The sequence below is a fragment of the Passer domesticus genome, chromosome 1, assembly GCF_036417665.1.
Source record: "Passer domesticus isolate bPasDom1 chromosome 1, bPasDom1.hap1, whole genome shotgun sequence".
In the NCBI taxonomy this organism is placed as follows: Eukaryota; Metazoa; Chordata; class Aves; order Passeriformes; family Passeridae; genus Passer; species Passer domesticus.
In genome coordinates, this window is record NC_087474.1 from 157268731 (window position 1) to 157291891 (window position 23161).

Consider the following 23161-nt stretch of genomic DNA (forward strand, 5'->3'; position numbering starts at 1 on the left):
TCAACATGCTTGAAAAAGACCAAACAATTAAAAGAGTACACAAATAATGGAGTTTGGGTCATTTCAATTTTAATAATTAACACAGGCAATAGTGATGGATCATTGTTCCTTAAAGTTGCTCCTCATTAGGTCATCAAAGTATTAAAATATGGAGCATAGAGTTGAATTTGCTTTAAAAGCAAAAACTTTGGCAACAATTTGAGGATGACCTGGGGAATTTATCTGAAACTTGCAACTCACATGGAAGTGCTGGGGATAAAACATCCCATGTTCCAAAGCCTCTCAACAAGCATTGTTGAGAATCTCAGGCAGAAGTCACATTACGACTCTTCAAAATTAAATTAATTCAGTTTTTCATAGTGGGAACATCATTCCAAATGGAAGATTAAGGTAAGTAATTCTTCTCTGCTACCCAGAGTAAAAACATTTTCTGCACCTCAAAAGTTAGTAATGCACTTGTCTGGACCATAATAAGAAATATATCACAAGAACATTACTATTCACATGAAAAAAAAATCAGAGAAATTACTTCAAAAACATACAATGTAAGAAAAAGGGGAAATTTAAGTAGCAGCCACCTCTCCTACAAAACAACTAGAACTGAAAATTACAGGAAAAAGTGCACAGTCAGGTTTCCTATTTACTATCAACGAACAGTGGTACTTAAAATAAAACAGATATCAATTCTACATCTATCTTCAGCTAAGTAAAACAGCTAAAGGAAAATAAAATTCCTATCAAATTCTTCGCTATCACAGATTGCCAGCAAATGAAAACATTATCATTCTCACGCTGCTGAAAATTACAAGCCAGTAGATTCTCTATAAAAGATCATCAATCCATTTTGACACCACTCACCCCACTGGAGAGGAGCCAACTGCAGATGCTCCAGGACCAGCTGATTCAGAACCCCTTCCACACTTGCTTCCCCTTCACGCTTCAAGGAAGGGTAAGTTGGAATTAAGGAAAATTTTGTTTCAGAGAGGAAAAAGGTATGTGACATGCACAACTTTTATTATTGCAAATCAAAACTGCAATCTACAGATTCATTACTATGGTTTATTAACCCATAAATTGACCAACAGTAAAAGTACAGCAGTTGAGATCTTTTGAAAATAAAAATTTTATTCCACTGAGGATGGTGAAAGCAAAGGTAAAGTGTACTTGAACCGTAATAAAACACGAGGGTAAAAAAGTCTGGGAGCTGCAAAAATGCAAAACCCTTAAGTATGTGGTGCAGGATGAGAATTCAGAATGATAAATCAGGAACAATCTGAAAACAAAGAGGTTAAAATTTGATAGGGCAACAGAAAACAGAACAAAATTTAACAGGGCAACAGAAAACAGAACAAATGTCTACCAGGATAGCCCTGACTGCAGACTTGGTGCCAGTTCCATGGGATGGACAGTGACAGTGTCATTACTGAGGACAAACATCAGAGCAGAACCAGAGGCACAAAACCTTCAAGCTTCCCTTTCTACCCTGCATGAGCTCAGAAACAGGCCCAGATTGAAAAGAGAACAAATTAGGAAATTGTTCTTACTCTTAAAGACAGCAGAACATTGAAATAAACCGTTGCGGACAGAAAAATCTCTTTTAAAAGGGCTTCAAAACATTTACACAAGTGCTAAAATAAAAGCATGGACAATATTCCATGTCACGCAAAGCCAGTATTATCCACTTAAATTAATAATAATTTTGTGTGATGAGTCAATCAAGATAACATTTATTTGTAGCAGGAAGAGCACTGGATTTCTTTTTTCTAATTCCCTGACTGCAGAAAGGCACTGGATTCACAGGGCTTGGAAGCACATGCAAATGTCAGGACCATCTTGTATCCAGGAATGTGTCCCACCATAATGAAGGAATAAGCTCCTACTGAGATTCATCAAGATTTCAACCAATTACTTCAAAAGTACTGGAACCCTGGTCCTCAAAAATATATCAAAAATTAAAAGAACATCTAAGCTTTTATCAACAGCTTCTAAATGTGATCAGTCCCTTTTCTGTAAACTCTGGAGATGGACACACAGCATCTGACTGCTGAAGTATAGATTCACCTGTGTCAGTTAAAAGAAAATTAACAAGCACTGCAGATAACTAATTTCTACCACAGGACATAATCTTGCAGAATCTCCAGGAGATTTAAAGAAAAGTCCTGAAAGCTCAGAACAAAAGAAAATCTAACAGTGATTGAGACTCAAGAGCTCAGAGATGTTAGAAAAAAAATCAATACCAAGTACAGGATTCTTGCCATTATTTTTTAAAATATTCTCATTATGCCCTGAAAAATGTCATAAATAGTATCTTTTTTTTTTTCTCCTAAATAGACCACAAATAACAAATTCACAAAGCTCAAGGAGTCTGAAAGCTGTAAACACCATTAAAGAAAAGCATCTATTTGGAAAACTGAAGGCAGCAGAATATCACCTTAGAATAGTGCTGCTGCTGAAAACTGAGACTCAGAACACCAGCACAACTCAGTAATTTCCATAAACACACTAGAGGGTAGAGAATAATTTGAATTATTTCACAGAAACAGCAGATAAATAATTCTGTTATCACATCTTTAATCTAAGGACTGTAAGTGAGAGAAAACACTAATAAAAAGGCAGTATTTAAAAGATGCTTTAAAACAGAGTTGCTGCCATTAACTGTAACATTAAACTAACTTTAATGTAATTTACTTACAACAGACTCACAGTGGTGCCTGGAATAGCACAAATTTTCACTGTTTAGAGCTTCATGGAAAGCTTAATGTCTTAACTAAGACTATAAAATTACTATAAAACAGGTGATTCTCCCTTCTTTATCGTTGGTAAATGCTACCAAAGCAGATCCATGTATTCAGAGGTAGAATATTACCCCTGGAACATAAAACCACAGGAGGTAGTGAGGCATATCTGGGTGCTGTGTCCATTCAGGACAGGAGAGATGTGGAGCTCCTGGAGCAGGGCCAGTGCAGGACAACAAAATGAAAGGACTGGAGCATTTCTCTTGCAGGGAAAGGCTGAGGGAGCTGGGGATGTTCAACCTTAAAAAGAGAAAGCTGAGAGGGGACCTCATCCCTGTCTGTCAGTGTCTGCAGGGAGGGCTCAGAGCAGGGACCAGGCTCTGCTGGGTGTGCCCAGCAATGAGACAGAGGAACGGGCAGGAACTGATGCACAGGAAGTTCCTGGGCACCAGGAATAATTTCTTTCCTGTGCAGTGACCAAGCACTGAGCAGATTGTCCAGAGAGGGTGTGGGGTCTCCCTCCCTGCAGATATTCCAGAACCCTCAGCACACAAACCTGTGCCTGTGCTCTGGGATGGCCCTGCTGGAGCAGGGAGGTGGCACCAGGTGACCCCACTGTGCTCCCTTCCAGCCTGAACCATTCAGAGATACTACTGGTGGTTTTCTGGTCACACATTTCAGGAAAAAATTTAGAAATCAAACTGAATGGCTCTTTGCAAAAGCTAAAAAATGTTTTAAAAAAAAACCCCAAAAACAATTCTCAAACAAAAAAAAAAAAGGGGGGGGCAAAAAAACAACAACAAAAATAAAACACTAAAACCAACAACAACAAAAAAGGAACCCACCAGAAAAACCCACAAACTTATTAACAGAGAAAAAAAAATGTAATAACCCAAAAGCAGTTTAAGCTTTCACAGTCCAAATTTTCAGATTAATAAATTTTCTTATTCCATCACAAGCACCAATTTCATTTTTAGCACACTGCTTATTGTCATCTAGTGGCAAAATGAATTCTATAGCCAAGAAATAGCTCAGTGCGTGTTCTTGTAGATTAATATGGAGGTTCAGGGTCTTATTTGTTTATTTGTCAAACAAATTGATGTAATAATTTATCTTAGATACATGGCCATGGATTGTAGAACTGATGAGAAATTTCAACTTTCACAATTCTATGTGAAAGAAAAATGTAGCATTTAAATGGCTAGGCCATGCACAGATTATTTGACTCATGAAATAAATTGAATTTGTCTAATGAGATCATTGAATGAAACAGCAGAAAGGAGGCTGGTGGCAAAGGAGGGAAAGGTGAGGTTGAGATGCAACCAAAGAAGTGGATGTGTTAAAACAAAAAGGAATAAACACATAAAGGAATTATGTGTTCACATGGACCTACAGAGGGATCTGGATCATACAATTCCATCTCACTGATCTCTCTCTCCTGACTATCAGGCAATCACATTAAATTGTTCAGTATAGGACAAATACAAAACTGAAAATTGCAACAAACTCATTACCTTGGAGATGAAAACCGACCAAAATATGCAATAAGAAAACATAAAAGGAACAAGAGAAAAAAGCTTAACTCCAGAGTTTGCCTAAGACAAAGCCTTTAGAAGTCAATGAAAGCAAAGGAGTCGAACAGGGGTTGCCAAGATACCCTTTTATTCTTAGCTCAAAGTCAAAGCTGATAAAAGACACAAGTGTAAGATCCAGGATTTAAAATTCATTGAAAAAGACTGCCCAGATAAACACGAGTACAGGCTGCCAAGGTTAAGTCTGACCTTGCAGAATTTATCTACTTAACCAAATCTCCACACGTTTTGCTGAGGTCTCACTGCCATCACAAACCTGCTCTTCTGTTGGAGCCACACTGCTGACCCAGGCCTCATTTCCTAAAGTCAAATCTTTGTTATTAACAACACAGGCATCAGCCAGGATGCCAACAGTTGACTTCCAGCTTCCAGAACAACAGTTCATATTTAACAGCTCAAGATATTTTCATCTGCACAATCAAAGCAGCCCCAGTGGGGGCCTCAGAGCTAACAAACACACAACCACCAGATGCTGTTTAAAAAAAAAAAACAACAAACCAAAGCAAACCTAAAAACCTAATTTTTCACAGTTGACACCCTTATTTCACGTTTCTGTAGCAACAGATTGGATATGATAGAAACTGTTTCATACCAAAAACCTAAATGACAGTCAAATGAACCAGTTATTTCCCCAGGGAAAACTTTGGTCTTTTACACTCCCTGGATTGCCTCATGTGTAGCTGGGTATTCACAATTAGAACACAGTCTGTTACCTAAAACCTACTGCTTAAAAAGACAATTGGTTTTTAAAAATGGCTTCTATCTGGAAGTTACTCATTTTTTTTTCTTCCTACAGCACTCCACCTCTCGCATACTAAAAGAAATTATTTTCAATAAATATGTCCTTTACAAATAAATGCAGGTGGGAGAATGCACATAACCATAAAAAAACAGCAAATGTTCATAAATAAGAATTACACTAATTAAAAATAAATCTGCATGAATTGCACATTTTACTTACAGCAGTTGCCTTATTCATATTTTAAGCTTTCTGTTTGATTATTATTGAGACATTTTAATATTAAAACTAATTATAAGCAGTTATTTAGGGTCTTAAATAATAGTTATTTCTGCAAACAATAAGAAGCAGCATAGAAATTTAAAGAAGCATTTACTGAGGCACAGAAGTTCCACAAGATGTAATACTCTCATAGCTGATGATTCATATTTATGATCAAGATAAAGTCATCAAAAGTGGAATGGACACAGAAAAGTGTATTTCAATAAGAGTTATCTGTGATTTGCTGTCAAGCAAATGAGATGACTCAAGGTTCTGTCTGATAGATAATAATTTCAAAATCCTGATTAGCTGCCTCCATGATGAACCACAAAAACATTCATAATTTTAATGTATTTGGAAAAGATGGCAGTGCTCACAAACCTAATAAATGAGTGGAATTTATGAAGATCATTGAGATGAAATGATGAAAGTTCCAAGTACCACCCTAAAAGAAATTAACAAATCTATAAATGGAAGTTGGGAATAATAATTCAGTCAGTTATGCTGGACCACATGCAAAAAAAATATAAAATATATGAGACAATAGAATTAAAGAATAGTTCTCAGAAAAAAACATCATCTCTGAAACCTGGAAGGTCCAATTTTATTCTGTGAGAAATCTCACCTGCAGTATTGCCTCCAGCTTTGGATCCCACATATTGAGAAAAATAGACCTGTAGTGCAGGACAAAATCAGCAATATGACTGAAAGAAAATGTGCTTTGAAAGAAATTTTCGCAATTAGGTTTAAATATGGGAAACAAACTGAGGAAGGAGCACAAAATACAATTCAAAAAATGTAAGGAAACATTGCAAATAGGACAGACTTCCTATACATCACAGATATTAAGGCTGAAGTAAGAAAAAAAAGTCTAACTATTAGAAAAGTTAAATATGGAACATGATATTTAAGGTGGCACTGGAAGTCTGTCTCACTTTTTTAAAGGCTGTTAGGGCTAGGTTTAGAATATTTTCAAGAAAATTACCCCAAAATGTTATAGTCCCATTTCACTGAAATAGCAATTCCTTCACAGTACATTAGAAAATTTCTCTGGCTGCAATCAAACCTGGGGACAGCAGAAGATGGATGAAGGAAAGAGTTTAGTTTTCAGAAGTCACTCTCTGACCCAGCCCTCTGCCCAGCTGCACAAATCACAGAATAATTTATATTGAAAGGCAATTCCAGTCACTGTCCAGCCCTGTGCTCCAAGCATGGAAAATACTAAAATTGCACCAGGCTGTTCAAGGCATTGTCCAGAATTTTTTAACGTCTTCAAAGACAGCAATTTTACAGGACTTTTGGACAATCTGTTCCAGTATCTGAGCATCCTCATTGTGAAAAGGAATTTTCTTAGTACCTAACTGGAATTTAACAGTTTCCTCATGACACACCTTGCTCCAAGGGTCAGATGAACTTTGTTGACTGCTGTAACTCCCAGGCTTGGAGGAGGCTGCTCTTGGAGTCTTAGAAAGTTCACTGGGACCAAATCCAGAAATCCTTCCAATCCTGCCTTCCCCAAAGTCTCCTCTGCTCAAGTCCAGAGTCATTATCCTGCCATGTGCCTTTCTCACTTCCCTCAGGATATTGAGCTCCATCATCTCAGGACAAACTTCAAACACTCCAGCTGGATCATTTGTTCAGGGAGCAGGTCTCACACAGCACCTTCCAAATCAAACCATCCAACACCTATACACAAAAACTGTCCTGAGAACATTTCAGAAATAAGCTCACCTGCAACTGGAACACTTCTTCCAGTCCTTAAGGAAAAGCTCATCCAGCTTTGCTTCTGGTTTGGGTGGTCTGTAGCAAACACACAGCACCTCACTGTGTTGGACAACTCTGTCCTTGGTCAAAAAGCTTTCAATTGTCTCATCCCTCATTTCCTAATAATTCCCTGTGCACAGTCTAATTCCTCCACATGCTTTTGCAAGTCCTGTATTGTATTTGTTGGATTCCCAGATGAAGGAAGGGATGATGAATCTACTCTGTGTTCTCAGAAAGCTAATTTATTATTTTATGATACCATATTATATTAAAGAATACTAAACTATACTATAGTAAAGAATACAGCAAGGATACTTACAGAATGCTAAAAAGAAAATAATAAAAACTTGTGACTCTCCCTAGAGCCCTGACACAGCTTGACTCTAATTGGCCAAAAAGTCAAAACAATTCACATGAAACCAATGAAACAACCACCTGTTGGATAAACAATCTCCAAACACATTCTAAAGCAGCAAAACACAAAAGAAGCAAATAAAATAATACTGTTTTCTTTTTTCTCTGAGGCTTCCCAGCTTCCCAGAAGAAAAATCCTGAGTAAAGGGATTTTTCAAAAAATGTAAATGCCACAGTCCGGGTATAAGCATCTGGCATGGGCCTTGGGTCACACCTCAGGGCAGATTCTGTGACATTAACTCACCTCAGCCCATCACTTTCCCATGTCATGCACACAGTCAGGACAGAAAAGTTACCTGGGGAGCTGTAAGCAGTTCAGAGATGATGGACAACAAAGGGATCACTTGGCATTACCATTCAAGAGACTTGCAAAAATGCCTCCTCTAGGAGGAACTATCAGTAATTCTACCCCTTTGTAATTTTGCAAATACTTTTCCTCTCTTGGCTGCACTGAGGCTGACTACTGAAGGAAAACAAGGCTGAAGCAGCTGAACTATCCATCCATTTCTCTGCCTGTCTGTCCACCAGTATAAACTCTCCTGACCTGTGTCCAATTACTCTGATGGGAGAAAAATAACTCAAAAATCAAGTTTCTTACACTTAGCAGAATGGAGAGAAGAATTTTTTTTAATTGACTGGTTCACATCTAAATATTGCTGCAAGAAATAAAAGGATGAAGCCAGAGATGTTCAGGTAGGACATAAGGAAGAATTTCTTTATGGAAAGGGTTGTCAACACTGGAAGGGACTGCCCAAGGAGGTGGTCAAGGGGGGCACCATCCCTGGAGGTGTTCAAGAAAGGACTCAGTGTGGCACTCAGTGCTGTGGTTTGGTTGGTGGTATTTGGTCCAAGTTTGGACTTGATGATTTTGGAGGTATACTGAGGTCTTTTCCAACATTAATGATTCTACAATGCTATGGGAAAGACTAACTCTAGTTGGGACATGACACTTGGAAAAGAATGTACACATTTCTTCAAGGATTTTCAAGCACATGTGAAACGTGTTTCCTTTAATTAATTAGATTAGTTTTAGTTACTGGAACAGAGAGAAAAATCCTAACAAGTATTAAAAATAAAAAAAAAAAATAATGGTTGCACTGAATTTAATATAGAGAACCCTCACACTGTTCTACTGGAGTCTAAGGCATGTCAGCCACAATGGTTCTAGGATCAAAACTGGAGTTAAATCCAGAACACAGAATGCATGTAAACCATGTTGCCCAGCAACTGGAATGAGTGAGGATGAATTTTTACACCTTGACAAAATGATTACAACCATGCACTCAATTCCAGTGTAAGAATTCATCTATGCTATCACAGAATATTTATATCTTCCCATAACACAGACATTTTCTAAGTCAGTTCTGGTTAAATATTGACATTTTTTGCATAAAAGGAGCTCTCTGAAATGTTGCTTGGGGAGTCTGGACTGAACCAGGCATTAGGAATCTCATTTATGTCTCCAGCCTTGCCTTTGACAAATCCTGATGTGATTTAATCATCACAGGATGGCAAAGGTTGGAAGGGACCTCTGGATGTCATCTTGTCCACCCCCTGTTCAAGCAGGGTCCCCAGAGCTCAGGATTGTGTCCAGGACAGCTCTTGAATATCTCCAGGGAAGGAAAATCCAGAGCCTCTCTGGGCAACCTGTGCCCGTGCTCAGCCACCCTCACAGTAGAGAAGCTCTTCCTCACAATAATTAGTAATGAAACATCATTTCAGATCACTGGATAAAAGTACAATTAAAAGTACAAACAGCTCAAGCATGATTTGATTGCTATTCTTCTCTCATCTTCTGCCACTCCCTATCATGTGAATTTGAGGATGATCTGAGTGAAAAATATAAATCTCCAGGGAAGTGCTGAGTACCATCACATGGCCTGGGGGACTGTTTACTGTACAGAATGTTTCCTGAAGAAAATCATGAGAAAGTGTATTTTTGACAAGCCAAGCACAAGTTTTTTTTATAGAAATCATGAAATTTATAGCAACACCACTGGTTTATTTTAACTCTAAACTGAATGCTATTTCTTATTAATAATCATAAGGCAATATTTTACTGCATTTAGAATTATTGTGGGGATTTTACGTTTAGAATGACTAAGTCATCACACAAGTCCTGTCTAAGCCTTAAAAAGCTACCTAAGATTAGATACATTACTAAATCTATAGAGAAGACTTGGGAATAAATTATTCTAATATGTTCTAATTTACCCAAATTTAATTAAATATATGCAAACTCTCTAAATCCAGCTTCATTAATTTCTTCATGATTCAGTTACTCAGTGTGGGGGAGAATAGACAAATTTGACCCCATGAATCTACTACTCAGCAATCTTAACTACACTTCCTCAGTTCCCTAAAAGCTGGGAAAAACACACAGGATTTATGACATGCCCAGTGACTCAGAAAAAGCCATTATAGGATGACCCAAGCATCGCCTAAATAATATACAGCACAATTAACCTTAAACAGTCTATAATTATGATAAGCTTCATAGTTCTAATTACTTTTCAGTAACACTGCCACGAAGTGAGTTGAATTATAAAATAAAATGTACCAGAGGGCATCTATTTATAAACTTTTAAAGCAAGTATTTATGAAAGGATATAATTTTCCAGCAAATATCCAGCTTGCTGTTAATCTCCAGGCCTCTTGCTTGTTGCCTTTCTTCTTCCAGCTGCTTTGCATTCGCCAACTGTGCCCCATCAGTTGGGGATTCTGGGAAGCTCTCAAAATTGAACTTGTCCACTTGGATAGCCATGCTGTAGCAAACGAAAAAAAAAAAAAAAAAAGCCAACAACATCATTCCTGCTGATATTATTTCTGCAGAAACTGAAGACTACTGTGAACACAGGCACTACAATATCAATATATTGGTTCCAGTGGCAGCCAGTCTGTAATTAATGATATAGAAACCATATGGTTTATGCTACTAAAAACAGAAGTCTAAGCCTGTTGATGGTAAAAATGTTTTACAAATATTCAGTCAACATCTTAATGACTTTGTGAGTGGTGCACAAGACAATTATTTCACAGTTGCAAGCAGATGACCTCATTGTGGTTCTGCAGAGGTTCACCTCCCTCCTGCAGAGGCTCACCTGCCTCTGCTCTTGGTAGGTGCTCAAAACTTGCTGAGAAAAGCAACAAGACTGGGCCAAAAGCTGAGGAATATTCTATTTAAAGTAATTTATCAATAGCAACCCATACAAAAGGGAAGCAGAGTATTATAAATGAAAGTGTCTCCTGAAGTGAACTGTAACGCACTTGGAGAGCCCATTGGTTTCACAAGGCAACTTCCTCACTTTTCCTTGAAAAACTCAGGAAGGAAAAACAAAATAACCACAGAAGCAGGGCCTTAATGTGGCCCTTGACATTTTTTTTTACAAAGACACTTCTCTCCTGCTTTGTGCATCTTCATGAATTACAGACCATATTAATTTCAATATCACAGTAAAATTCATTGGTAGCAAATGGTTAAATAATTGCTTTATTAAATGTACGGTAAGGCATAAAAGGTAATCAAATTAAATATAGTACACTATAATGCATACTAAATACTGATATGTTAAATTAGAATCACTAATCTAATATAAAAGGGAATTTAGACCAGCTCACATCACATGAAATGTGGTTATGGAAGATCTAATATACTATGCTGCCAAAACAGCTTTAATTTCCTGAATTGTCTGAAATAGAAAAATAATTAGGGAAGAATTAAAATATATTGCTCTTGAGATGACTTTGCACTTAAGGAGACCAAACAACAGCATTGAAAATCATTCAGGAGGAAATGCAACTATAAACTGAGAAGCAGTCTGGGAAGGGCATTTCACAAAAACACGGGATTACTATCATCCTTTTATCTATTTCTCCCTATAAAGAGGAAAACATATTCCATTAATTTTGCCAAAAGGAAGACACCAGTAACAAATGTCAACAAGAAAGAGCTTTGAAATCCCTCCAGACCAGAAAATATTTTCTATAATTCTCATTCATTTAAAAGAATCTTGACCCCAAAAGAAACTGGGTGAAAATAGATGGCAATTACAAGGAAGTACCTACGGCTTGTGAAGTTTGCAGTGGGAAGATGAATTCAAACAGGCTTTATCAACACTGAGCAAAAACTGACATCTGAGCAGAAGCTTCTGAAGTTTCCCCTTCACCGTTCTGGTGGAAGGCTTCCATGCCCATGGCAGGGGGTGGAACTAAATGGCCTTTAAGGTCCCTTCCAACCCAAAGCATTCTATGATTTGATGACAAAAAAAGTTCAAATACAGCACTCAGGCAAAGGTTTCCATAAGCTCCCACTTCTGCAGCCTGCATCTTTGCTGATCCTCACATCCCAAAGGCGGAGGAATTAATCTGTTCCTCTCTAAAGGGGGTTTTGTTTTGGCTATTTTTAATGCAGTAAGAGATCATTAGAAGTTCTTCATTTGCATGCAGAATCCATCAAGTGCTGGGCATATTCAAAAGCTAAAGATGAGTTACAAAAGTGGATCACAGTAACTGCCAGAATCAAGCCAGAAATAAAGACCATAATGAAAAACACCCAGATACAATCTGAAAAGTGGATTCTGGAAAAAAAAATTACCAGGCCTGAAACTATGACTAACAACATCAATTCTTACTGGCATTGAAGTATGATTTGATTCTGCAGTGGCAGGATGGGTTCCTGGATTTTCCACAGGCAATGCATGTGGAAGACACAACTGGAATATTTTGAATTTCACAGTCTTTGTTTCCAAGACCACTCCACCCCTCTGTGGTACATGAGCAGATGCAAACCCAGTACTTCATTTCTATGATATATACAATAATGCTGATATTCTCACAGAAATATAGTTTGTTTCCTATAGCTATGTTTTAACAAATTGCCTTTGCTTCTGGACAGTTAGAAGTATTTAGAATCCATCTCTGAAGGAACCAGGAAAACAGTTCCCATCTAATTAGTGTTGCACTTTTCTAAGTGATTGATATTTGAGAGATATATTCCTGTCTAACAATATTTAATATGCAAATGCAGCATTCAGATTGCATTCCTCTGTTGCAGGACCATTGCTGGCATTATGGCCAGTATAGTAATTTTTGTCTGGAAATTAAATATGCATGTAAGCACTTTGTACCCCAACAGCCTCCAATAAATCCACATCAGCTTTAGGAGCACAGCCTAGATTGCTCTTAACTCTGCATTGTGCATTTCTGCTTGAAGTAACTTTTATTAAACTCTAAGTTATGGAAAGCTTTAGCAAACAGGGCTCTCAGTACTCAGAGACTCTACTAAGTTTTCAAATCTTCTAACTGTTTTTATTTATAATGTTTATACTGTATTTAGCACAGTGGCACCTCATGTCACATGAGAAGCTACAAAACACCCCCAGCAACTCACTTGCCAGCTAGAAAGTGAAGAGTCTGAGTAAAATAGAACTACAAAGAGAAAAACATCCCACAAAACAGTACTATGAACACAGCTCTAGGTAGGATATATGAAAGCAATAAACAGAGATAAAATAAAATGTTTCAAGACTATAATTCCTCTCAAAGCAAAGCACAACCGAATTAAATCCTTACTCTTTCCCTTAAATGTTTCTGCCTTTTATCATGTGTATTCTGCTTCCTCTTGTGCTAAAAATATTCATTTTAAGTTTTGTCTCTGCATTTTCTTATCTGTAATGTTGTTTCAGTATTTTTTCCTCAGCCTATGGAACATGTAGTACATGGGAAGGCTTTGCACAAGAATCAAAACAAAAAATGAATACCATAACCTAAATCAGTCATTCATCCTGAGAAATGTACCCCTACTCAAACCCAGCTTCTTCACTTCCTTTTTAAATACAAAGATTTCTCCCATCTCAAGAGATGCATTTCACCATGGAGGTGTTAACAATTGGACAAACAATCCCCAGAGCCAGCCGATGGAATGAGAAAACGGATGAGCTGGGCAATGAATTACAGCCACCAGCTGAAAAAAGGATCTTTTTCAACTTTTAAATGATCTCTAGAGATCACATGGACCTCACCCTGAAGAAGGAGAGGGCAGTGAAAGGCAACCTTTTGAACATCACCAACTTTGTTGCTGGGCTGACCATCAGAATAATGAGACTGAAATGTATTTTAGCCAAAGAAGTCATTCTCTGCTGCCTTCTGCAGTTACTTTGTGACCTGTTTCCTGTCAAGAGTTCTCTGCACCTCTCCCCAAATTTGTCCTTTCTTGTTGTGATATACAGGAATCTATGGATCTATAAAGAAAAAAGGTAAAAATAGACAATTCAGTCTGAAACAGGCATTCAATTTGTTGCAAACAGCCAGGATAATGACAGCTCACATTGTGCAAGGGCACCTGTTCCTTGCCCTTCACAGTAATTACATATCAGGGAAAACAGAGAAGATCTTAAAACTCAGAAGTTCAGAAATAAACTTGTTCCAGGAAAAGGGACTAGAATTCCATTTTAACTTCTTTGCCTCATGGGGAGCTATCCAAATTTCCTACTAGATGAGTTTTCAATAAATAATGAGATATTTGTATAAAAACACTACATTATGCAAAAAAAAAAAAAAAAAAGAAAGAAAAAAAAATTAATATCCAATCCTGCAAATGCAAAACAGGTTTTGCTTCTCTCTGGCCAAACTTGTCTGAGCAGGAGGAGGAATAAAGCAACAACAGTTTTCATGAATAATGAAACAACCATGTTTTGGAACTACTGGGTTTTGTCACGAAAGCAGCCCAAGCTGTTGTGACAGCTCCTCAGACAACTGAGCATCGTTACAGGGATGCAAATTATTCAAATACAAATGAAATGGATGAAGAGGAGAAGGTCAGCTCATTGGCAATGCTGATAATGTGTCTGCACGGTATCATCTCACGTCATCTGTCAGGATGGCTTACAGGGAAAAAAGTGACAAACCTCCTGATGGCACAGCCAACATCTCAATGACAGTCACCTAAAGTCCCATTAAAGTCACAGTGCAGAGCTGCTAAAGGCACTGGACAGCTCATTTCACCTCTTCTCAGAAAAAGAGCTGCAACTTTACTGGAAATCCTACCCTACCCTGACAACAAAAGGCTCAGCAGAAAGGATTTGCAGGGAGGAAAACAACTTCCTGCAAATGACATCACAACTGCTCCTGAGCCAGTGGCTTCCAAATCCCCCTTTCCCAAAGCAGTGCCAGTTAAAACCAAGCAGCACTGAAAGCTTCACAGAAATGGAAAATGGCAGAAAAAAATCACGGGTGAAAAACTGAGTAAAGCAGCATCACTGGGCGTGCTGCAAACTCCTGCCTTTGTTCCTGGGAGGACAGTGGGCAGGTCCCAGGCACATCCCATCCACCAGTGATGCACCTCAGATCTTTCCATGTCCTCCCCTGAATCTACAAAGTGAAATTAATTATGTGATACTCTCCAAATAAAACGAGGTTAAGAGCAGGCATGGTATTAAAAGAAAAGCAGCAATCTGGCCAGCTTAAGTGGATTTCATCTTTCATTAAGTAAATAAAACAGTGCTGCTTGGCTTGGAAGAATAAAATATAGAGATAGTCCTTATTTAATTATCCTTAGGAAAAAACAATATAACAGGAACCCAAAAACTCTTCTTCATGGCTAACTACCTATTTAAATACTATCATCTACAGAGGATTTTGCAAGCTGCTTCCAAAATGAAGCTGACAGGAGGCAGTTGGAGACTTTATTCAATATTATGTTTCCTGTTCATCCTCCTTTCTTATATAAAGTAGACAGTAGGGACACTATGCCAGACCATGTTACTGCCACTTATGCAGAATGCTTATGTGCAGAGAGTCCCTGTACACTCAATGATTTAAAATTTCAGGAAAACTTGAAGTGATGATGATACTCTTGGTCTCACGATCAAGAGGGAAAAAAAATGCATAAGGCAAGTTTCCTTTTAAAATGTTGCCTGATTCTTTCACTGTGTAATCTCACTTGTAATGTATAACCTCATGTTTCAGGTGCACATAATTCCACCCTAAATACAAGTCCTGAAGTTGATGTCATTGACACCAAACTGGACGTGATGCCCCAGTATAAAATAATTTACAGGCAAAGAGGGACCTCAAGAATCAAATCTCTTGTGAGGTGAACACATGTATCATTGGCTGGAAACAATACTGTAAAGTAATGCAAATTAACATATACTTTGTGTTTACTTTGTAATTACTTCACAGATTTAGAAGTACAACTTGTATTTCATTCACTACTATAAAATACAACTGTAAAATTCAGTAGCTCAAGTGACCCACAAGTAATGGTCTCTCCTCCTGGCCTAAAACTACTGCAGAAAGAAAAACGATGGCTTTGATATCTGAACCGTGCAGAGCAGAAGATAAATTTTTCAATTAATCTCAAAAAAGGTCAATTAAATTTAAAAATTTGCATTTAGAACTTAATTATTTATTTAAAATAATTGAAGAGGAGATAAAAGTCAAACTATAATGCTGAATATTCAACAGCTTAGACTTATCTGAGCGACAACATTAAAGACAATAAAAAGTTAAACCAGAAAAGAATTGTTCCACTGGATGTAATGTAATATTTGAAAATGGAGCAGTGCTAAGAGATAGTTGGCTACATAAATCTTCTGCATAAATGTGATTATACTATGCGTGCTGGGCATATAACTTCTTAATTCCTAATTCCAAATCTGAAAACCATAAACTGCAAATGAAGAGGCAGAACAATTAGCTTCAACTTGCCTCTTTTTTCACTTGCCCATTTAAATAATTTGGACTCCCATGGCAATCACCATGCAGCAAAGCTGTTAGCTACCTAAAGAAATAGGAAATTTAAAACAATAACAATTATGGTTATAGCCCAATTTATGAATACACCAATTTCCATAGGGGGCATAAAAGACCATTAATCAATAGCCTTTCAGTAGGAAATTTGGAAAAGCCTAAGTACAGTAATACTTAAATATTGAGTGAAATATCCTCCCTTTATCACAGCTGAACTACACAAGGATTTCAAAATTCTCTTTATCCAAAATAATGCCATACTGTACCTCCTACCTCTCTCTCAGTGGAATACCAATAATCAGAGAAATAAATGTCAAAATATATATGTTCATATTCAGCTGCTCATTTGTGTAATTCATTATTGCCTTCATATGGCAGGAAGTTCAGAAGAAACATATGCAATTTAAAAACACGGAATTTTGTGCCAGATATAACAAACAAGACCAAAAAACTCAATTCTACAGTAATGCATTTATCACTCCAGCTGTCTGAATCTCCTCAGGAAAAGACTGAGAAGATTGCCCACCTCAAAATACAAACAGCAAAAATAAGAGTGGAATGAGGTCAGTGCTTCTGTTCCAAGTATCTTTACCAGGGAGCCTCAAAAGAAGGAACCAGGTGCTCACCTGCTGCAAATCTGATCTCCATTCTCACACTGAGCACTGAGGGACAAAACCACCAAATGTCTCTGCTCCTGGAATGTCCCAGAGAAAGCAGAGCTGCTGGTCATGAATCACCCTGGATCATTTCCCAGCCTGGGCTCTGTCCTGACCCAGCACTGATGGTTTTGGCTGGTCCCAGAGCCCTGCAGGATGATGCAAAGGAGTGGAGCTGGGTGTGTGCACCACCCCAAAACACTCAGAGGATCTCGCAGCCTCCTGCACATGATAAACCTGGAGCATCAATTCACTTTCACCTATAAAAAAAAAAGAAAAATTCCCAGTGCTCCTCTTTTAAAGGAATATGACTGCGACATGTGGCACACAACTGAAAGGTTACTTCAGAGAGGATGCTGAGATCCTACTCAAAAACCAAACTAGGGGGCAAAAGCCCCCAGGACAGCTTGTACACCTGAGAAATTATTCACATGAGAGGAGTCCATCTCAGTGACTACTCCAGGGAAAATGCAGAGATGCAGAGCTTTACACACAACATAAGGAAAATGTAAGTTTTTCACAAAGGAAATTATTCAAACATTTTTTGGGTAGAATCACAGGATGCATGAATGCTCAGTGTGCAAGAATACACATTTCACCATGGACTGTCACTTCAAGATACAATTAGACTTTACATTCATAATGAATTATTAATTCACCATCTACTTGCTTGTCTTCTCTTTTTATACACAAAGGTAACATTTTCCCTTTTCCCAAAGCACTGCAGCAGAAGTTCACCTCAAGATGATTTAGTGTAATAAAGAAACAAAATATTTTTCAAGTCCCTGTTTTCCCAGTGTAACCTGTATAATTTTATCACACCTGCAACCTTCACATTTTCTGTTCAGAGCACTCACTCTTTGGTGAGTCTCTTGAAAAGTCTTCTATTTCAAGCTAACCCAGTCCATTGAGTTTAAAATATTTATTTTGCCACAGATATTGATTCTTTTCACCTCTAGAGTTGCACAGATTCTATTTGAGATTCTCAAGTCCTAGATGCAAGTTTTGTGAGTGATGCCATACTTAAAAAAGGAAATCTAGAATCTCTGCCAAAGAGCAAAGCTGGGGAACAGCCAGGACACCCTCAGTTTAAGAAACCAAAGCACCAGAACAGCAGTGAACATCTCCCAGCAATGTGGTCCATGAGGTTCAACCTACAGAACTATTTCTTTAACTAGTGACAGGAATAATGTTCACAGACATGAGTGGGAGCACAAAAGCTTTAATCATGCTCCAGAAATCTCAGCTCGCAGTGAGCATGTGTCACAGGTTCCAGAGCAGTCAACTGCTCAGCACTAATAACAGAAATGATACACATTTCACTCACCCACACACAATTTCACCTAAACCATTTTTTTTGCCCCAAAAATCACTGTACATATTGTAAGTTTATTTATTGCTTTCACCAGCAATGACACCTGTATGTGTGTTTAGAAGCACGCTCAGAGACAAGCTATTTTCAGAAAACAAACCAGCAGGGATTGTTCACCCTGGAGAGGAAAATGCACTGAGGACACCTCAAAGCCACCTTTCAGTACTTAAAAGAGGGTTATGAGAAAGATGGGGACAGATTTTTCATCAGCACTTGTAGTGCTAGAACAAGGGATAATGGTTTTAAAGTGAAGACAATAATGGGCAATAACCCAAGGTGCTGCTTCTACTGCTTCTGTTGCTCATTACACTCAGCCTTTGGCATTTCTGTGTGCAGCTTCAACCAAGTGCAGAGCTGGGGTTGCCTTCACCTTCATCCCATCACATTTTTGTTGATTTACACTCGCAAACTTTGCCCCAAATGTTGCTGAGCTCTGTTAGTTGTCTGATGTGTTTCACCAGTTTATCAGAAAATGAGCACAGCTCTAAAACACCTTTTAATTTTAGCCAAAACTCCCCATGTGGAAATCACCATCCCACATAAGTGCCCTGCCAGGTGCCCTCCTACTCAGTGAGCCTTGAGCTCCCCTGGGAAAGGGCAACAAAGCCAAGCATCCACCAGACTCAGATGTGAACACTACAGCTAGAAATTCAGTATTTATTTCATTATTGTGATGGAATGATACTCATTTAGGAGCAGTTTCCTGCCACATTAACCTCCCTTGGTCAATCAGGGTGGTGTAGGGCACATATTATATATGGACAATGGATGCTGCTCACCCGTGGCCTGATGTCCAGGCAGTGACCAACCCACCTTCAAAGAACTGAAACACATTAAACAAACCACCAAAGTCAAATGAGATCAAGGGGATTTTTATTCCTGCTTCCTGCGGTTCAGAAATAGTTTGAACATAGTAGTCTAAATTTTAGCCAGGGAAATTCCACCTGTCAGCAAAGTCATGTCAGCTGTGTAAAGGATCTCAGAGGTAAACCCAGGATTTTTGGTGCCACTCATAAAGCAACTTTTCTTGTTAACTTTATATACGCAAATCTCTTATGTGAGAATGGATTTGTTCACTACATTTGGAGGAAGTGAGGGAAAAGGATCTATAAATACTACAAGTTATGAGCAGTCAGCTCATGGTGTCTGAGACAGTCACCTTGGTTTTAAAAACTGACTTGTCCGAGCATCCTTTCTTACCACAGCAGCCACAAAGCCTCCAGCTGTGGAACAATTTAAAACAAAACCCCCAAAATACAACCTTTCCATTACAAGTTTACACTGAAGGTATAATTTGAAGTCTGCTACTAAACTTCTTCAGAATTTTAATGATTTTTAGGAGAAAGTATTATTCTTAAAATGAGGCATACAGAACATGAAAAAGAAGTGACAAAACTTTTTATTTAAGTATTTAATTCATATCTACTTGAAATAACTCTTTGGAAATGTCTAGCTTTAAAAATATGGAGATTTTAGACTAATCTTTATAATGCTTCAGAAACTAAGATGGGATTATTTCAATAACAACATCAACATGGTGTTATTTAGAAGCTTTGGCAATGTTTTAAAATATTTAAATATTGAAGGTGGTTTTTGTCATCATTTATGTTTAGCACAGAAATTTTAAATGTCTTTTCAATCACCTAAATCTAAATTTTATGAACTAAGAAACAATTTTAATCAAGATTCTGTTATTTTCTGTTTATTTGTAATATTCCTTTACATATAATAAAAGTCCAGAAGATGATGGTATCTAAACATTTGCCACACTAATTTTCCTTTAGAAAAAAAGGAAAACTGAGAGGTAAAATTCAAAGATATTGAAATAGAAAACAGTGCTTTGCCATCTCTTTTATGAAAATTACATCTACTTTTCACTCATTGACTAGATTTTTCTGACTATAAAAAACACAGGCATATCTACATTTAGGCATCTATTTTAAACTGAATTCCTGTTTAGGAATCAGATTTATTCTCTACCTTTAAAGAATGGCAAAATTATCATAGTTTCACTTCTAGCTTATGGAAGAGTTGAAATTCATTTTTATATAGATCACCAACAAGATTTATATTAAAATCATGCTGTGCCATCAGGCTGCCAATTCCTGCAAAGAAGACAGAACCCCACAAAAACCACAGAGAGCACAGACACCAGCCTACACAGAGCTTTGGGCCGATTTGACAGTTCAAAGGAAAAAATATTTTTGTTTTCCATCTACAAAGAGCAGTTTAACATAGAAATTGCAGAAATTACTAGAAAAATTGTACCCCAAAATTGTGTAGCAGTTTTATAAACTCCCCATCCACAGCTGAGAAGTCACCATGGTTCTGATGCACTGATTTGCCCTGAGTTACTCAATTAAACAGATATAAATGGATTAGAGGGTTAATACTAAAACTGAAAGTACATTATTATTAAAATTGGTTGTATATGCCTTATGCTAAGCAAATAATGCTGTAAATACACAAAGATTACACGATCTGCTTTGTTCTCAATATAAGCCTTTGACACAAAAGATTTCCTTTTATTACTTACTATTCTCCGTTTCTCTTCTTCCATACAACTACAAAAGAGATGTCATCAAGCAAGTAAATCGAGGAATAAAGCTGCAGAGATTTTTTACTCCCATTTATTCCCATTGAGCCTCCCTCAGGGATATACAAATTGGAAATTGCTAAATTGTCATCTAATAGGCAGAAACAACATAGGCGAGACCAATTAAGTAAAAGGCAGAAAGTTGTATTACACATGTAATTAAATTAAATTCTTTGACTAGACTACATTAGAATCATTCCCAAAAAGGACAAAACTCGACTTTAATCAGCACATGACACATTGTAGGACACGTCACTAAATAGTACATTTGGATATTACTAAAAAGAGCACTTTTCTTAATTGTAAATCAAGTTACTTCAGGTGGTAGGAAATTGGCTAAACAGCAGCATTCCCTCCTAGATATACAAGACTTTAATGACACATAATTGAGTACAAAGTCATAAAAAGTCGGTTTCTTCTCTTTTTCTAGCTGTAATGTCCTTCAGCTGGATGCCTACACATATTTTTTCAGTGGGACTATTTTCTTACAGAGATCCCCAGAACCCAGGAAACCACCAGATCAAATCACCACCTTAGCTGTTAATGTGAGTGACAATAACTGGGGATAATTTGGCTTGTATTCACAAACACCATCAAAAGGAACAACAAAGTGGGGAAGAAAAAAGTGCATTGCAAACAATTCTGACCTACAAGGTTTGGGTTCTTTGTGTCTTGCCATTCTCAGCGCTGAGCCCAAAACCTGCTCATTGTAGGCACCAGCTCAGCCTTCTCCTTGTGCCACAGCCCCTGGAGCTGGAGACCAGGCTGAGATGGAAATAAGTCCAAAATGCAGATACAAGGGACTGTCCTGGACTACAGGAGGCAGAGGAGGAGGAGAAGCACCATTTACCTCTGCTCATGGTGCTTTTCCACACTTTTTCTTTCTGGAAATTGACTGAAGCAGGCAAAAAGCCATCAGCACCCCATTTTGAGAAGAGCACTATTTAGTTAAACTATTAATTGTTCATCTAGATGATATCTCTAAACACAAACTGCCTTTTGGAATTAAATCAATTCTGCGATTGTCCAGAAACCAAGGGGGGCAAACAATTTCACAACCTCTGTTCCCTAAACCAAACTGGTATTTTCCTCACAGTAATTCCCAATAACTCACTTTTTATCTATCACTTTTTTTTATATGTTTGTTAGATAGTACCATTTCAATGGCAAATCTGTGACTTTCTGTCTAAATAAAGTTCCTATCCTATAAGAACACATTTGCCAGGGAAGCTGAGAAATCCTGGTTGAAGCACTATCAGTACTTCAATATTGGAAAAATCAGCTTATTGTTTATGTCATATACATACACAAATTAAAATGGAGACTTGGAAAGGGAAAAAAGTGATCTGCTTTCTTGATTGAATAGCATGGAAATGCAGAAAATGAAAAAACACATGGCTTAAATTGCCTTAGGAAAAAATTAACTTGTTTATATGAAAAGAACAAACAGCTTTTAAAAATTATAGATATTTTTAAATGCTAATTATTTGTATAAACCAGTTCCTGTGCACAAGGGATCAAATATAAGTGAGTTAGTGTAGCTGACAGCAGCAGTGAGAAAAGCAAGAGGCCACGAGAAAGACAAAAACCAGGGCTTGTTTTGGTGAGCCTGCTCTGAGGACAAGTAGTACAGACAAAACCCACTGTCTAATGTCACCATGTGCTTGCAAATATCACTGTACAGGAGTCCAGCCTGCACAGCCTCTCAGATAATGCCAGATAAATGGCAAGAAGCTCTCCTTCAAATTACAGATGGATGGCTCTTCCCAGAAAGGGAGACATAACGTCAAAATGCAAGAGAGAACATGACAAAGAAGCTGCTCTGAACCCACATGGAATGGCCCCAGAAACAATGAGCACTGACATGAAAATATTCCTCATGTAAATTCAAATCCCATCATTAGAGCCCCTGTACATGTATTTATTGCCTGCTGTCACCATGTAATCAGCAGTCACTAATCACCCCATAGCTTACTCTCATAAAATTCTCTATTTCATCTTGGAGATCATGACTGAATATTCTAAAATCCCATCCTGTTCAAGTCCTTGTGATTCAGAAAGAAAATAAATGACAGCTTGAAATAAGCTGCTAGTGAGGCCCATCTTAAGAGATGCTTTCCATCAACATATCAAGAGGGAAAAAGGGAATATTGGTGAAGTGTGATGTGGATTTATTGTGCCTGACATTGTTGGGCTTGGCAGAGTTGCTGTAGGAAGAGATGGGGAAAAGGCTGCTCATGAGTAACACAAACCACAATAATAAGAAGCAGGTTAGAACATT

The 23161-nt window shown here is 37.7% G+C and overlaps 1 protein-coding gene across 6 annotated transcripts in view; it reads right to left on the minus strand.

The window, feature by feature from the left end:
* TRAPPC9 (trafficking protein particle complex subunit 9) overlaps positions 1-23161 on the minus strand; it is a 448113-nt gene that overhangs the window by 233003 nt on the left and 191949 nt on the right. For all 6 annotated transcript variants that reach the window (XM_064398425.1, XM_064398434.1, XM_064398414.1 and 3 more), the window contains 2 exons: positions 10117-10270; positions 859-949 (listed from right to left, as the gene is read on the minus strand). In XM_064398425.1, the coding sequence (XP_064254495.1) occupies positions 859-949; positions 10117-10270 (245 nt within the window). The remainder of the gene's footprint in view (positions 1-858; positions 950-10116; positions 10271-23161) is intronic.